Genomic DNA, 17,157 nt, shown 5'->3' on the forward strand with positions numbered 1-17,157 from the left:
AGTACTGGAGTGGGGTGCCACTGCCTTTTCCGACATATACACTGCTGCTAAGTCACTTCAGTCGTGTCCGACTCTGTGCGACCCCATAGATGGCAGCCCACCAGGCTCCCCCGTCCCTGGGATTCTCCAGGCAAGAACACTGGAGTGGGTTGCCATTTCCTTCTCCAGTGCATGAAAGTGAAAGGTGAAAGTGAAGTTGCTCAGTCGTGTCTGACTCTGAGTGACCCCATGGACTGCAGCCCACTAGGCTCCTCTGTCCATGGAATTTTCCAGGCAGGAGTACTGGAGTGGGGTGCCACTGCCTTTGCCGACATACACACTACTAGGTATAGAATAGATAAGTGCTAAGGACCTACTGTCTAGCACAGGGTGCCCTACTCAGCACTCTGTGATGGTCTATATGGGAAAAGAATCCAGGAAAGAGTAGATACATGTATACGTGTAACTGATTCGCTGTGCTGTACAGCTGAAACTTAAGACAACATTATAAATCAACTATGCCCCAGTAGAAATTTTAAAATAAAAGCCTGACTTTATACCTCGATTTTGCCACATTTGAAAACTTCAGTCTCTTTCAGTGTTGGAAAATTCAGGAGTAGAAGCTAATTTTATATTATACAATGCTATAATCTCTCCTAGTATAAAATTACATAATAAATTTTCAAAGTATTGATCCTTCACTCATGATTTACTGTGCCCAGACACCTCCCCTCCTACCCCATCTTATTCAATCCATTTATTCACGATTCAGCTGAGGACCCTTGGCTTCCTTAGATGGTACCCCCACCTCACAGCTGAGACCCAAGTGGATTTACTTTTTGTACCTGAAATTCACTCCTCTTCCTTGTTTGCTTCCACTGTGAAAAGCCTGGCTTCCTTCTGACCCCAAACCTGATTGGGATTGTATTATGTATTTGTCATCACTCCCCTCCCACCCCACACTTTCACAATCACCTGTTTTTTATGTGCTTATTAAAGACTATTGAAAACATTTTCTATGACTTTGTGCCAGTTTTATAGCTAAATTGCTGTTTCATGCTCCTGAACTGTACTGAGAATTTCCCAGGGTTTTTTTTTTTTTTTTTTTAAAGTCTTGAGCCATGTTGTTGAGAAAAGATAATTATAAAGAGGCTTAACAGCATTGTAAATCAACTGTATTTCAATAAAAATTTAAGAAAAGTCTTAAAGTGGCTACTTTAAGACTGCAGACAGGACGGTAGTAAACGGTGAATGGAGACTCTGGCTGGCAGCGGTGAGTGGCCACGCCTGTGCTGGTTGGTGTTAATTGGTTCCAGCCATTGCATTACCCCATGGCACGTGATTGATGCTTGTCACCACACTCCTAATTCACTTAGAGTTAAACTTGAGAGTGAAGAAGTCACAAATTTCATACAGAAAGCACACTTTATTCATTTGCTTTCATGTCTCATATGTAATCTTTGTATTTTCAGAGCTTAACCAAGAATTTTTTTCATGGAGCATCTTTTGATATTTTTTATTTTACAGTTTGCAGTTTTCTGCTACTGTGGACTTATGTTTTGAAGACCTTCCTTTTTTTCCCGGCAAGTATAGAGGAGATTTTTAAAACTTGAAGTATAGTTGATTTATAGTGTGTTAGTTTCTATTGTACAGCCAAGTAATTCAGTTATATATGTGTGCATGTATACAGATTCTTTTTCATATTTTCCATTATGGCTTATTCTAGAATACTGAAGATAGTTCCCTGTACTATACAATAGGATCTTGTTTATCCATTCTGTATATAATATTTTGTATCCACTAATCCCAAACTCCGAATCCAGCCCTCTCCTGACTCCCTTCCCCCTTGACAAGTCTGTTCTCTGTGGAAGGTCTTATTTGTTTAGTGTTATATAAAGTCCAGGCTAGTGAGTTACAGTGAAATCTTTTATCTCTATGGTCATCCTAAGACGAGCTTAGAAAATTTTTATAAATTAGTGTTGAAGAGGTCCTGTGCTACAGGAGGAAAACTTTAATAAAAAAAAAATTATTAACTTTACCATGGCATGGATGCTTTATAGTTATTTTGCAAACATCTAAATTGGTCCTTACCACTGTTTTGAAAAGCTTCCCTGCTGGCAGTGATGGTAAAGAATCTGCCTGCAATGCAGGAATCGCGAGTTTGATCCCTGGATCAGGAGGATCCCCTGGAGAAGGAAATGGCAACCGGCTCCAGTATTCTTGTCTGGAGAATTCCATGGATAGAGGAGCCTGGTAGGCTATAGTCCGTGGGGTCGCAAAGCATCAGACGTGACTAACGTTACTACTACTACTACTGTTATAAAGTCTTGAGCATAATAGATATTCTGTATTTCTTAGCCATATTTCTTTGCTTTTAGAATAAGTAAATTTGAATAATTACTTTCCGATAGGTTTTTAAAAATTGATGAGCACTTGACCGATAGTTCTTATTCTTGGCATCAATTTTTGTCTGTACCCATAAAATGATAGTCTTTTCTCTTACTCTGTTAAACAATTCATGGTCTTTTTATTTTTATTTTTTTTGTAGTCCCTTTTATTAAGTTATAATGTATATATAATAAAATGCCCTCATATAAAGCATATAAAGTAAATTTATGCACTCGTGTACCCACAACCACGATCAAACTGAAGGACAACTCTACACCCTAAAGATTTCTTGTCCCCCTTCCTAGACAATCCCAGACTCCCTAGCCCTAGGAAACCTAGAAAAATGTGTCTTTTCTAGAGTTTCCTGAAAATGAAATCGTATAAAATCTCTTCTCCTCTCTCTCTGGCTTCTTTCACACATCCAAACTGCACCTAACAGAATTGTTTCTTTTTACAATGAATAGTATTCCATTGAATAGACAGCAATTTATTTATCCATTTACCCATTAACAGACTCAGTTGTTACAGTAAAAACATGTCAACAATTTTAAAAGATGTGAATATAATGTCCATTAGCCTGCCAGTGGTAACATTGCAACTATTTTCAATTTTGTAGATTTTGTTCCCAGCCTGATTTTCTTAAAAAAAAATTAGTTGCACAAATATAATTTAGTACTTTTTACATAAAGCTATCATAAATATCATGTGTCTATGTAATGTTGATAATTTCCTCTAAAAACTCTATACTGTTCTATAACAAGTTTGCTTAACTATATTTGATTTGTCTGATTGTAGAAGAGCTAGAACTTTTTTTTCTCTGAAAGTGTTGTTAAGATAGTGAATATTTTAAAAAGCTTTCTTCAACATTGGAACTTCCTAGTGGTACAGTGGATAAGATTCTGCACTCCCAATGCAGGGGGGCATGGGTTTGATCCCTGCACAGGGAACTAGGATCCCACATGCCACATATGGTTGCTAAAAATAAAAAAATTCCAGCACTGAAATTAAGGGTGAATTTCTAAGGATGTAAAAAGAAAAAAAAGCATACAACCGAATGGAGAGTAAGTTCCTAGACTTTGTGTTCGTCAGGCCTGACTTTGAATCTTGGTTTTGTAACCCTGAGAAACTTGTGTAACTTCTCTGAACGTTTTAAGATTATGTACCTAGGTGGTCCCGCACAACACTGACCCATAATCTTGTTTTTTCCAAAAAGATTATACTGACATATACTACCAGTGAGTGACCACTGCATAAATACCCCACTTTCACTCATTTTATCATTCAGAAAAATTTTTGTTAATTTAATAGAAGTTATCTCATTTTCTTCAATATGCATGTGTTGGATTTCTAGGAAGGAAAACATTTCTCTGTGGATTTGCATTTCCTCTTATAAAAGGTGCCTATTTTATTTTACTACATCATGTGTCTCTTAATATAGCTGTTGGTTCCTTGCCTTATGCAGTTTTTTCTTTTAATTTTGTTTTCCTGTTTATTGTTTTTGCCCTTTGTTTCTGGCTTTTTTTTTCTTTCCTCTTAAAGAAATTACTTTTCATATTTTAAAATCTCCAGTCGTTTCCTCTTGCAGCTTCTGTGGCTTCCCAGTGCTGTGTGGCTTCCTTCTTCCCGTTCCAGTGGTCATTGTAGTGATCATGGGTCTGAGTTCTCTTTGTAGGTTATTTTCATCCATATTGCTAGCAGTTCCGTCCTCTGTTCTGCACGTGTGTGTGCGTGCGTGCATCCGTGTGCGTATGTGTAGAGCAGGAGTGGGAGAGGGTAGCTGGCTCTTTTCTTGACAAGAGTATGTCTCCTAAATCCTAAGAGATAATGAGCAAATCTTTGATCTGATTCAGAAGATGCCTGGTTTCAGTTCAGAAACTTTCTGGGGAACAAAGCCCCTGTTGGTGCTTGTTCTTTTTTCTTTTTCAAATCAGCATTGTGTTAACTTCTACTTAGTATCCAGAGGCCGAAGTAAGACCTTAAAAATCCTTTGGAGAAATGGAGAATAGCAGTGTGATGACTGTCAGGGAAGACAAATCTAGATCCGTTCAGTTTTTCCATCAGCATCTTTTACAAAAGGAGCAGACGTTTCTTCTCTTGTTAGAACCCCTGATGGAGAATTTCATTCTACTTATCAGGGTCCCTGCTTCTTTTAACCGATAAGACAAGTCCCCAGATTTATACTGGAGGAGTCTCATGAAGTATCTCCCACCCCTGACATGTTCTTTTCTTTTAAAAAAATTAATTAATTTTAATTGGAGGATAATTACTTTATAATATTGTGATGGTTTTGCCATACATTGACATGAATCAGCCACGGGTGCAGTTGTGTCCCCCCAACCTGAACCCCCTCCCACCTCCCTCCCCACCCCATGCCCCCTATTTTTTATGTGTAAGAAAATAAATGGTCCATTACATTTTGATACACATAGAAAGAATTTTTTTGTCGCTATCATTACTATCACTCTCTGGAGTAATTCTTTTCTGGCATAAACAGGAGTCTTGTGTGTAAAGCAGATACTTATTTTTTTTTAATCTTATTGATTGGGTTATCTCTTAAGTATCATACAGTTCTTTCCTAATGTCTTGCTTTTCTTTTATGTGTACCCATTTAAAGTGTTTGTCATATAAAAGGGGTTGACCGAAAAATGTGTTCGATTTTTTCTTGCAGCATCTAATGGAAAATCCCCAATGAAATTTTTGGCCAACCCCCAATATTTCTTGCTTTCTCGCCTTGTACTTAGTAACTTTGTTGAGTATTGACCATTTTCATTTTTTTTAGTATGAAAAAAGATGAAAAACTAACCTTGTTTCCTTCCAGATGGCAATGGAGGTCATGCAGTTTAGCAAGGAAGAAGTTCGGGAAGTGTTGAGGTTGCTTGCTGGTATATTACATCTTGGGAATATAGAATTTATCACTGCTGGTGGGGCGCAAGTTTCCTTCAAAACGGGTAAGGTTGCTTCTCCCTGCTTCACTTCCTTGGCTTTTGCCTCATAAGAAATGTAGATCTCAAATATTTTCTGTCTGGCCTTTGACAAAAAAACATTTTGAGCCCTAGAGTAACAGCTACAGAAGTTTGATGTGAAAGGTCAGCTAGTAAAGGGTCAAAGCATCAAACAAGTGATTTCTGCATGGAATGGTGGCTGTGTTCTCATTTTCTGCTAAGAAAGAAGGAAAGTGGGCCAGTAAGAGGAAATAGGGGCAACAAGAATTTGATGTAGGAAGAATGTCTTGAGTCAGGTGTGTAGTGTCATTGTAGTTAATTCCTGGCTACAGAGGGCTGCCGTAGTGGAATAGTTAAGACCGTTAGTTTTCAAGCCAGGATGACTGGTTCGTAGCCCAGCTCTGCCACAAGCTGTTTCCTTGGGTTACTTATCCCTTCAGCACTCATGACTTCTCACTGTAAAGTGCACAGCGGAGATGTCTTAAGACTAAGTGAGTTAACATACATGTTACAATGTCAGTTGTCATTTTCCTGGAGTGATTTATTCTTTAAACTTTTCTGATGGATGCAGTGGATGAGGGCATAGAGGCTGGGAACTGGATGAGTGTAAGTTCAAAGTGGCCCTCGAGTTGCCCGGGGCTGGGGGCCTGTAGTTCTCCTTCCCATGGATCATACCTGTGGATGTTTACTGCTTTAGAAGTGAAAACAAAGGCAGTTAAAACTGGAGTGGGTAGCCATTCCCTTCTCCAGGGGTCTTCCTGACTCAGGGATCAAACCCAGGTCTCCTGCATTGCAGGCGATTCTTCACCATCTGAGTCACCAGGGAAGCCCTTTAGAAATAAAAGCAGAGATAGTTAAAAAATAATTAATAAATAGATTTACTTGAAAATAACCATAACCAACCCCTTGCATATAGTAAAATAAGTAGTAGTTTATTTGAAAGGCCATGTTCCAAAACAAAAAAGAGCAAGTCAATAACGACTGACATTGTCTAATGATTGTGTAACTGTTTGAAATATCTGGTGTAATGAAGGACAGCTGGCTTCCATTTCTGCCTTCAGCTTGTTGAGCTGCTCATGTCATGTGGCCTCTGGAATATTCTTCTGTATACTTGTGAGGGAATGAGAGTGAAAAAGCAAATAACAGAGTTTATCACTAAAAAAAAAAAGCTAGTCTTGCTATTGAAATAGTTATGGGCCTTGCAAACCTCTGATAGCGTCTTGGGGAACCTGCCAGGGGGGTTCTCTGGACCGCACTTGTTCCAAGTACCAGGTTGTTTGCCGTAAACCTAAGACTCATTTAGGGAGTGAAAAGCCTGCCAGTAGAACATGTGTCCTCTAGGTCCTGCCCGAGGGACTTAGGAATATTCTCTGCTTTACTGTGTCGCTTGGTGGCATTGGCTTTGCACCCATTTGGGGTCCCATGGGCTGTCCCTTCTTGGGGTTGTGCATCCATTTTCGCCTTGTCCTTCCTCCCCAGCCTTGGGCAGGTCTGCAGAGTTACTTGGGCTGGACCCGGCACAGCTCACAGACGCCTTGACCCAGAGGTCCATGTTCCTCCGGGGGGAGGAGATCCTTACACCTCTCAACATTCAGCAGGTATGTGTGTGGCCCTCAGAGCAACTTCTAAAGATGCCTCTGGGTCTGCAGATCCATGGTTTTGATTTGAATAAGTAACTGCAGCGATCCATTTGAATGCTTTTGGCTCAGGATCAGAGTAAGACATCCATGTTGAGGGGATAGGCGAAGTGGTTCAGTGGTCATCTTAGAGACAGCGTAGCAGAATGTTTAAGAGGAATAGGACTGGGGGAGATTTTCTGAGTCTGAGTCCTGAGTCTTCCGCTTATTATATTCTCATCTTGGGAATTTATTCACGGTGCCTCAGTTTCCTCTTCTGTAAGACAAGGATGAAAATAAAGTGTTAGTTGCTCAGTCATGTCCGACTCCTTGTGAACCTATGGACTGTAGTCCACCAGGCTCCTCTGTGCATGGAATTCTCCAGGCAAGAATACTGGAGTGGGTAGCCATTCCCTTGTCTAGAGGCTCTCCCTACCCAGAGATCAAACCTGGGTGTCCCAAATTGCAGGCAGATTCTTTACCTTTTGAGCCACCAGAGAAGCCCCAAGACAAGGATGTGAAGGTAGTGGTCATTCAGTCATGTCCGACTCTGTGACCCCAAGGACGGGAGCCTGCCAGGCTCCTCTGTCCATGGAATTCTCCAGGTAAGTATGCTGGGGTGGGTTGCCATGTATAAGGATGATAGTAAAAAATACATAAATGCTAAAAACTTAGTGGCATTGCCAACTCAGTGGACATGAGTTTGAGCAAGCTCTGGGAGTTGGTGATGGACAGGGAAGCCTGGCGTGCTGCGGTCCATGTGGTCCCCAAAATTCAGACACAACTGAGCTACCGAACTGAAAACTTAGTGACTGGTGCAGAGTAAGAGTTAATAAACAGCTGTAATAATAATTATTAATTGGTGTTGGTTTTATTATAATTAATAAATTATTATTATTATTAATGAAAGCAAAGCAACAGTATGTTGTATGATTTATTTTTGTCTCTGCAACTTGCCTTGAGCCAGTTACATGCACTAGATGCTAACCATACCATGAAGAAAACTTGTATGTACACAAAGTAAAATATGAGAAGATGATAATGAGTGAAGTCAGGTCTTAATTAATGTCATATTGTTGTTGTTATTTAGTCACTAAGTCGTTTCCCACTCTCTTGCAACCCCATGAACTGTAGCTCACCAGGCTCTTCTGTCCATAGGATTCTCCAGGCAAGAACATTGGAGTGGGTTGCCATTTCCTTCTCCAGGGGATCTTCCCAACCCAGGGGTTGAACCCTAGTCTCCTGCACTGGCAGACAGATTCTTTACCACTGAGCCACCTGGAAAGTGCACTTAGTGGCATAAACCTGATCAAATTTAGAGTTGTATATATTGGTTCCAATTCTTTCTTATAATTCAATATGTAAAGCTGAGTTTGAAAGTCTGATGCTTCAAGGTGAATCTTGCTGCAAATAAGCAAGCTTCAGGTTTCCCTTTCTTTAGACAGCTGTGTTTTCCTGGATGGTATTGATTCACTTGACACAGGCTGCGTGGATGTAGACTGAGTGGCTCCTGTGTGCAGCACGGATAGACGTGCCCATCCGGTTCCCTGCAGTCATCAGGGAAACCGCGTCTCTGTCTCCTCTCCCCTCAGGCGGCAGACAGCAGGGACTCCTTGGCCATGGCACTTTACGCACGCTGCTTCGAGTGGGTGATCAAGAAGATCAACAGCAGGATCAAAGGCAAAGATGACTTCAAGTCTATTGGCATCTTGGACATCTTTGGATTTGAAAATTTTGAGGTGTGCTTCCAATGAGTGGGATCCTCCTAAGCAGATCTCATGAAACAAACTCTATGTTTTCTGTACAGATTTTTGTTGGCCTTTTCTTTACCTTTTTATGTGAGAGAGAGAGAGTGCTAAAGACTCTTGTTGGATTGTTTCCCCCCTTAGGTGAATCACTTTGAGCAGTTCAATATAAACTATGCAAACGAGAAACTTCAGGAATATTTCAACAAGCATATCTTTTCTTTAGAACAACTGGAATATAGTAGGTAAGCACTCATTGAATTGCATTTCAAAATGTTTAAGAAAATGAGTCCCTACACTGGATAGTTTTGAAGTGATATTTTACTACAGCCTGGACCTTTTTAATCTTTGTACAGAGAAGGCCTAGTGTGGGAAGATATTGACTGGATAGACAATGGAGAATGCCTGGACTTGATTGAGAAGGTAACACACTGTTGAAGAATTGTTACAGTCCCAAGGGTGTCCAGCTGGGCTGATTCATATTTACGGGAACAAAAGAGCTTGTACGAACACGCACATGAAAGATGTGAATGTTTAGAACACAATGGACCATTTGGAAGCACACATGTAACTGTGCAAGGTTGAATTTAAGGACTTGGCTGCTTCAAGCCCATTGTCTCTTTGAAGTCGATATTTTAAGATCAACAGTGAGCAGAGTGGCTTCCCAGAGATTCTAAGTCAGCATCAGAAACTTTGCCCTCCCGGTTGTGGATTGGCCGATTGTAAACGTTCTGGTCACCAGATTGCAGGGGGTTCAGTGTTTGCAGTGTGGAATGAGTTTGGAGTTCTTTATAGTGGGTCATTCTGAATTTTTCAATCGGAGAAACTATTCCCTTTTTACCACTTGATAGAGAGTAGAGAGGAAAGGAGCTGTAAAAGTACTTAGAGGCAAAAATTCAATGTTTAATTCATATTTAACCTTTCTTTTTCCCCTCTATTCTAGAAACTTGGCCTCCTAGCCCTTATCAATGAAGAAAGCCATTTTCCTCAAGCCACTGATAGCACCTTACTGGAGAAGTTGCACAATCAGCATGCTGTATGTCCACACCTGCCAACTCCTCATTGTGTCTGGGCAGCTTATCTGTGGATTAAGATGATAGAGGACAGATTTAGGGGCTGTTGGCCCCACGGTGTTACTCACATTGATTTTTTTTTTTTCTCTCTCTCAAATGGAAGCTTCACTCTGCCAGAACTAAATAGAAATAAGCCAAAGGCATAGATTTGAGGCTACTTGTCAGAATATGCCCACGTTTACTTTGAGTATAAAATTTAACCTTTTTAACCTACTGTAATGACGCAGACCAGACTTGCATGGTTTTGATGAAGTGGATCACATGATGTGTCCCAAAGCTCTTATATGTCGTGGATTTTGAAATTGTATTCACTGGCAGTTGTAGTTATACTGTCAGGAAATCAGTGAGTGAAATTGGGCATTTACTTTTTTTTTTTTTTTTTTAAGAATAACCACTTTTATGTGAAGCCCAGAGTTGCAGTCAACAATTTTGGAGTGAAACACTATGCTGGAGAGGTAACTCCTGTTTGAATTTGTATGATTGAAGTGTGATTGATTTACAGTATGGTGTTAATTTCTGCTCTACAGCCAAGTGATGCAGTTACACACACATATATATACTTTTCCCATTAGGGTTTGGCCCGGGATATTGAGTATAGTTCCCCACCCTATACAGTAGGACCCTGTTTGTCCATTCAACATGTAACAGTTTTCCTCTGCTAATCCCAGACTCCCCACCCCGCTCCCCCTTGGCCACCATGGGTCTGTTCTCGCTGTGAGTCTGTTTCTGTTTCTTAGATAAGTTCATTTGTGTCATTTGACTCCATATATAAGCGATATTGTGATATTTGTCTTTCTGATTTACTTCACTTAGTACGGTGATCTCTGGGTCCATCCCTGTTGCCTCAAATGGCATTTTGTTCTTTTTGTGGCTGAGTAGTATCCCCCTGCATATACATGTACTACATCTTGATCCATTCATCTGTCGCTGGGCATTTAGGTTGTTCCCATGTCTTGACTGTTGTAAATAGTGCTGCTATGAACATAGGGCTGCCTTTGTTTTTTGGAATTAGAGTTTTGTCCGGATAGATGCTCAGGAATGGGATTACTTGGCCATACGGCAACTCTGTTTTTCATTTTTTGAGGAACCTCCATACTTTTTTCTATAGTGGCTGAACCAATCCAACCAACAGTGTAGGAGGGTTCCCCACACCCTTAGACAGGCAACTTCTTAATCAAGATCCCGGCTGATATTTGCCCATTTGGTATTTAGACAATAGTAATTTCAGAAGCTGATCATAAATATACTGAATGATGGGTCCAGCTTTTAAAGGGGATGCTTCTGACTTGAGATGATTCTTTTGACCAGTTCTTCCTTTTCTCATTTGTTGTTGCAAACCAGGTTCAGTATGACGTGCGGGGCATCTTGGAGAAGAACAGGGATACCTTCAGGGACGATCTTCTCAACCTTCTAAGAGAAAGCCGGTGCGCTGGTCTCTTTTCTGAGATGTCAGAGTGATGTCTGTGCAGATGCTTTTAATTCACAAACACAGAAAAACTTAATATGGGGGCAACTTGATGTCTGTGTTCTTCCCTGGGCAATATTTGATCAATAAAGTGACCTGAGAGATATATGAATGGCCCTGGTGGCAGTGGCTACCATTTAATGAGGTGGCATTGGAACACCAAGCCCATAAATTAGATACTTTTATTCATCCTGTTATGCAGGTGAGGAGATTAGGCATGGCGTGGTTAAGTGACTTGCCCAGGATTCTTCAACTAGATTTGATCTGTTCTGCTTGGTTCAAGAATCTAAGATTTTAACCAGCATGACCTAGTTTCTTCATAGCAAGCTTAGAGCTATGCGTTAAATTGATGTCAGCCTCGGGTCTTGTAGGACCTTATGTCTCTAGTTAGTGTAAGGGTTATCAAGAGAAATAAATATATAAATATTCAGCTAAAATTACCCATTCATTTATTCATTCATGAATTGTAAATTCACATCATTAAATCAGTAGTTAAGGAAAATATGCTGAAAAGTTTTGATGATGAATTCATTTGTTCGTATATATTAAGCCAGGAGGCTTCCTGCTTTTAGGAGGCTTTGTGAGAGAGAAAGAGGGGGAAACAGCCCTTAAAGTCATCAATACGTGTCTTAGATCCAGTGTGAATCTCTAACACAAATTTTCAATATCTAAGGAAGGAAAGTAGCACAGTCACTAAAAAGCTGTAATACTTTTAGAAATGAAAGTCCCAGGTGGCCACCCTCTCGCTCAAATAGCTGTGAATTGAGGTGAAGAGAACCCATCTTAAGTGTCAGCTTAGAAGCCCAGGATGGAAGTGGCTGATCTTTCAATGTGTCTTAACCCTCCTCTATGAAGATTCCCTAATTACAACCTTACCGGCTATTTTTATTTTTAGGTGCGTTTTCAGACCTGTAAAAAGGGCGATGTTTTAACCACAGCAGATAACCTCTCTCTCAAAGCAGATTTAAATTGCTCCATTTAAGTAAAAGCGGGGTCTTGAGGTTAAATGGAACATTTGGTGATGAGAAGGGCCGAGGCCTGGAGGCCAGCAAGATGGCCTTCCACTGATTGCTACCATCATAACGTTAAGTGGAATTGGAGGCAAGAGCGCTGTTTTAGCCCAGGTTTCTCTCTGCAGAAGGAGAGGCTTGGTGTCTTTGCCTCTCTGCTCTCTTTTGCCTTTGGCATCTGTGACATTCTGCACTCCGTCTCGTTAGTCACGTCCAACTCTTTGCGACCCCATGGACTGTAGCCCACCAGGCTCCTTTGTCCATGAGATTTCCCAGGCAAGAATACCAGACTGGGTTGCCGTTTGTTCCTCCAGTGGGACATTTTAATGGCACCCAAAGCTTTTCTCCAAAGCGCTCAAAGTACAGAGAACTTCGAAGGGCGAGAATGAACGAAACATCACCCAAGGATGAAAGTGAGAGAGAGTTGAACAGAACGAGAAGTGATGAGGGAAGCACTTTCATTGTCCCCTTGATGGGATGCGAAAGCCAGACTGTCTCTCTCCTGGCTCTAGCAAAGCCATTACCCACTACACCCCTGACCCCTGGTTCTTATAGCCCAGAACATCTTCCATTCAAAGAAGATCAAAAAGGTCCTGAGGATTTCCCTAGTGGCGCAGTGGATAAGAATCCGCCTGCCAGTGCTGGGGACACGGGTTCAATCCCTGGTCTGGAAAGATTCCACCTGCCTTGGAGCAATTAGGCCCTGTGCTAGAACCCTCGAGCCACAACTACTGGACCAGCACACCACAACTACTGAAGCTTGCATGCTCTAGAGCCAACAAACCACAACTGCTGAGCTTGAGGGCAGGAGGGGAAGGGGACGACAGAGGATGAGATGGTTGGATGGCATCACCGACTCAATGGGCATGGGTTTTGGTGGACTCCAGGAGTTGGTGATGGACAGGGAGGTCTGGCGTGCTGCGGTTCATGGGGTCACAAAGAGTCGGGCACAACTGAGCAACTGAACTGAGCTTGAGTGCTGCACTACTGAAGCCCATGTGCCCCGGAGCCTGTGGTCCACAAGAGAAGCCACCGCAATGAGAAGCCCACACACAGTAGCTGGGGAGTAGCCCCTGCTCGCCGCAGCTAGAGAAAAGACCTCTTAGCAACGAAGACCTAGTGCAGCCAAAAATATAAATTAAAAGCTCCTGAGAAGTCTTTTACTTTGTCAGTAGTGGCAATAGATTTTCTAGAACTTTTTAATAATAATAACAGTGATCATCAACACTTAGGATGAGCCAGGCGTCACACTCAGCCTTTTGCCTCCATTTCCTCATTTCATCCTTACCCCAGCTTCCTAGGTTACATCCTAAAATGACTCCCATTTCCAAGTGAGAAAACAGGTGTGGAGAGAGACCAGCATCTTATCCAAGTCATACAACTAGGAAGAGGGGACGGCAGGATTGAACCAAGTCAGTCTCACTCCAGCCTGGTGCCCTTCTACCTGTTAACTGACTGTATCTTCGCCACACCGAGTTGCACAAGGGAAACACTTCCTTCCACTGGGTTGCAAAGCTCAGCTCCGGAGTAGCTGGTCACCTGGGTCATTTTCACACGTCCTCTTCTCCCCGGTGAGACTCCAGCACTCCGAAGCGGCCACGTCTGCTTCAGTGCCTGAAGCTCCTGGGCGGTGGTGGCTGTGAAATCTTGGAACGCTGTCTTAGCTCATGCAGGCCTTGGTGTGTTATTTTCAGTGGGAACCTGCATTATAATTATAGTGATCGAGCACCTAATAATTGGGTGTGCACCCCTCATGGCCCTCCTGCTCTCTGCTCACACAGATTCGACTTCATCTATGACCTCTTCGAACACGTTTCCAGCCGCAATAACCAGGATACCTTGAAATGTGGAAGCAAACACCGGCGGCCCACGGTCAGCTCGCAGTTCAAGGTTAGTTTATGCTGCTGGCCTGGATGGACCCATCTTTATTGTGACTTTAGGAACTTATAATCAGAATGAGCATCTATGAGGTCTATGAAAGGGTTTACTTGTTTTCTGTCATCCTTTTAAAACAGGATTTTAGGAAGAAAAATATACTTTTGTTTCCTGAGCCAGATTTTTTTAAAAAAGGGGTTTTTTTGTCTTATTAAAGATAAATAACTACTTACTCTATGTTTATGAAATAGTCATTCTTTTTAAGGACTGTTTGGTTATTTGGGATTGCTCTGATTTGTATTTAAAGGCTCAGGTGCATATAAGGTATATTTCTTCCTGTGTCTGGATTTTTAAAAAAATTTTCCTCAGTAGGTTTACAGGATCATAACTAGGAAGAGTAACCAAGTGCATGGTTAAATAAGATCAGTGTCAGTCACCTTGTTCAGATGTCCAGAATTCAGAGAAAATAAGGAATGTTCTTATTTGCATCATAAATATCTAAGCCTTTTAGAGAGTTCAGAGGCAGAGCTCAAGAAGGCCATTTCTCTAATTTAATTGTCCTGTTTTACCCCCAGATCCTTACATGAGGGGGAATGGAGGCATGTCAGTCATCAGACCTTTATTAAATTTGCCCTCTGGGAGACTCTCATGTAGCTACTCAGTTGGATGCCGTGGGGTTGGGGGGTGCTCTGTGAGGTTTGTTGTTTGATGTGTTTGGGGATCAGTTACACTCACAGTCCCATTGCTGACAGTACTGGCAGGTGTGAGCCTGATAGGATGTAATTTAATAATAGCTTAATAATCACAGCTGCCATTTATTATATACTCTTATGTTACAGTCATGGGGCTAATACGTTTGCATATGCTATCTTGTTCACTTGGCTCATCATCTTAGAAGTATGTATTATTGTCCCCATTTTACAGATGAAGAGGCTGAGGTTTAGAGGAATGGAGGCTTGCTCAGTCCCTCCGAGGACTGAAGCTAGGATTTGAATGGAACTTGAGTCTATCTGACTCTCAACCGTAGGCTCTTATTCATCCAGTGGGGTCATTATGTCGTCTTTTTCTAAGTCAGTGTTGCCTGGAGTTGTCTTGGAAGACTTTGCGATGTTGGTGACTTAAATTGAACTAGGAATCAGGCAATGGAAGAGAACGGGCTGAGCTTCTAGGTAGAGACAAAGGCAGGAGGCAGGGTCCCAAGTCAAGAATGAGTCCTATTCCCAGAGGACTGGACTCCTTGTATGATGATAAATGGATACTAGAGTATGAGGGGCCATGAATTCCAGGACATTCCGTCATCTGTGAGAAATCCTAAGGCTTTCTGAGCACAGAAGTAACGAGTCAATGTAGTGGACAATCCAGTTTATTCAACAGCAAAATTATAAGAAGGAAACAGACAAATTTAGAGACTGAGGGAAATAGACTGAAAAGACATATCAACCAACTGCACTGCATGGATCTAATTATTTGCATTCTGATTTCAAAGAATAAACTGTTTAAAAATTATGAAATTTGAGACAGTTGAGTACTTAAAAATGAATCCTGAACTCATTGTACCTTTTCATCTTGATAGTGAGAAATATGTGTTATTCTTTTCAGGAATGGTATTGTGGTTACCTCTGTAACATTTTAAAGTATTTAGCCTTTGGTAATACGTACTGAAATATTAAAGGATGAAAGAGCACAGTGTCTGGGATTTGCTTTTCTGCTAGAAGTGGGTGTGGTGTGCACAGAGCAGGGAACAGATGAGATGCGATTAGCCAGGAGTTGAAGCTGATGACGGGTACTCCTTACATGCTCTGTCTGCTTTGGTAAATGTTAAAAATTCTTCACAATTAAAAAAAAATAGTTTTAAAGAAAAGACAGCAGTATTACAGGAGATTGATCTGCCTGGTGATTGAAAGATCATGGTTCAAAGACCAGTGAAAAGCTGTCACTGTGGAAGCTGTCATTTCCATGGAAATAATTAATGAGAAGGAACAACTCCAAAGGAGAGTTGATACTTCTCAGGTTTTCTGTATAAACATTAAAATATCCCAGGGTATTTTTTATTTTTATTTTTTATATTTTTTGCTGGTTAACAGAATAGTATTTTTTAATGGTACCATATCAGAGAAGTAATAAATGTTTGCATATGTGAAATAATTTCTATGATAATTATAATACCTTTATTTTATTAGAATAACATGATTAAAAATCAAAGGGGCTTCCTTGGTGGCTCAGATGGTAAAAAATCCACCTGCAATGCAGGAAACCCAGGTTTGATCCCTGAGTCAGTCAGCAAGATCTCCTGGAGAAGGGACTGGCTATCCACTCCAGTATATATCAAAGAAGTAACAAATGAGCTTTGCATATGTGAAATAGTTTCTATGACAACTATAATACTTTTATTAGAGTGACATGATTAAAAATAAAATCACTATCATTCCTCAGGTTTGTATTTTCTTGTTTCTGATGAGTGCCTAGGGTGCTGAGAAGTTTAAAGACATAAAAGAGACCAAATCAACCTATACTTTTTTCTTTCTCACAGGACTCCCTGCATTCCTTAATGGCAACCCTAAGCGCCTCTAATCCTTTCTTTGTTCGCTGTATCAAGCCAAACATGCAGAAGGTAAGATTTACGACAGTTCTCCCCTGAGACTGTCTTATTTAAGGCCACTGCTTTCCGACATGGCTACTTGCTGATTTGATTTCTCCAAAGTTCTTTCATTATAGATGGTTGGATTTGACATTATTATAACATTTAGTGGGGAAAAAAATCCCTTTGTCTTTTGGACCTATTTGCTTTTGAATGATGCCGTTACACTTTAGAGAAACCTAGTCTAAAAGGAAACATTTCGAAACCTTCGCATTTTTCCTTTAGCATTGCTTTCAGATTCTTGGGCAAGCTCCAGAATGTGATATATACCTTTTGGAAGAAATGATTGGTGTGTTTTTTGTTTCGATAGATTTCTTTTTCATTTTTTTTTTCTTTTGCTTTATCGTTAAACATGACAAAGGGTCTGTATTCTATGTAGTACGTAATGGATTTCAGGGACTTTAGTTAGTTGTAACTAATCAGAGG

At 40.9% G+C, this 17,157-nt stretch overlaps 1 protein-coding gene across 7 annotated transcripts in view; it reads left to right on the forward strand.

The window, feature by feature from the left end:
- MYO10 (myosin X) overlaps positions 1-17,157 on the forward strand; it is a 259,943-nt gene that overhangs the window by 153,995 nt on the left and 88,791 nt on the right. For all 7 annotated transcript variants that reach the window (XM_042233921.1, XM_042233923.1, XM_027980154.2 and 4 more), the window contains 10 exons: positions 5,186-5,315; positions 6,789-6,907; positions 8,518-8,664; positions 8,815-8,915; positions 9,027-9,093; positions 9,614-9,706; positions 10,130-10,198; positions 11,085-11,167; positions 14,000-14,108; positions 16,624-16,704. In XM_042233921.1, the coding sequence (XP_042089855.1) occupies positions 5,186-5,315; positions 6,789-6,907; positions 8,518-8,664; positions 8,815-8,915; positions 9,027-9,093; positions 9,614-9,706; positions 10,130-10,198; positions 11,085-11,167; positions 14,000-14,108; positions 16,624-16,704 (999 nt within the window). The remainder of the gene's footprint in view (positions 1-5,185; positions 5,316-6,788; positions 6,908-8,517; positions 8,665-8,814; positions 8,916-9,026; positions 9,094-9,613; positions 9,707-10,129; positions 10,199-11,084; positions 11,168-13,999; positions 14,109-16,623; positions 16,705-17,157) is intronic.

Source organism: Ovis aries, chromosome 16 (assembly GCF_016772045.2).
Source record: "Ovis aries strain OAR_USU_Benz2616 breed Rambouillet chromosome 16, ARS-UI_Ramb_v3.0, whole genome shotgun sequence".
Taxonomy (NCBI): Eukaryota; Metazoa; Chordata; class Mammalia; order Artiodactyla; family Bovidae; genus Ovis; species Ovis aries.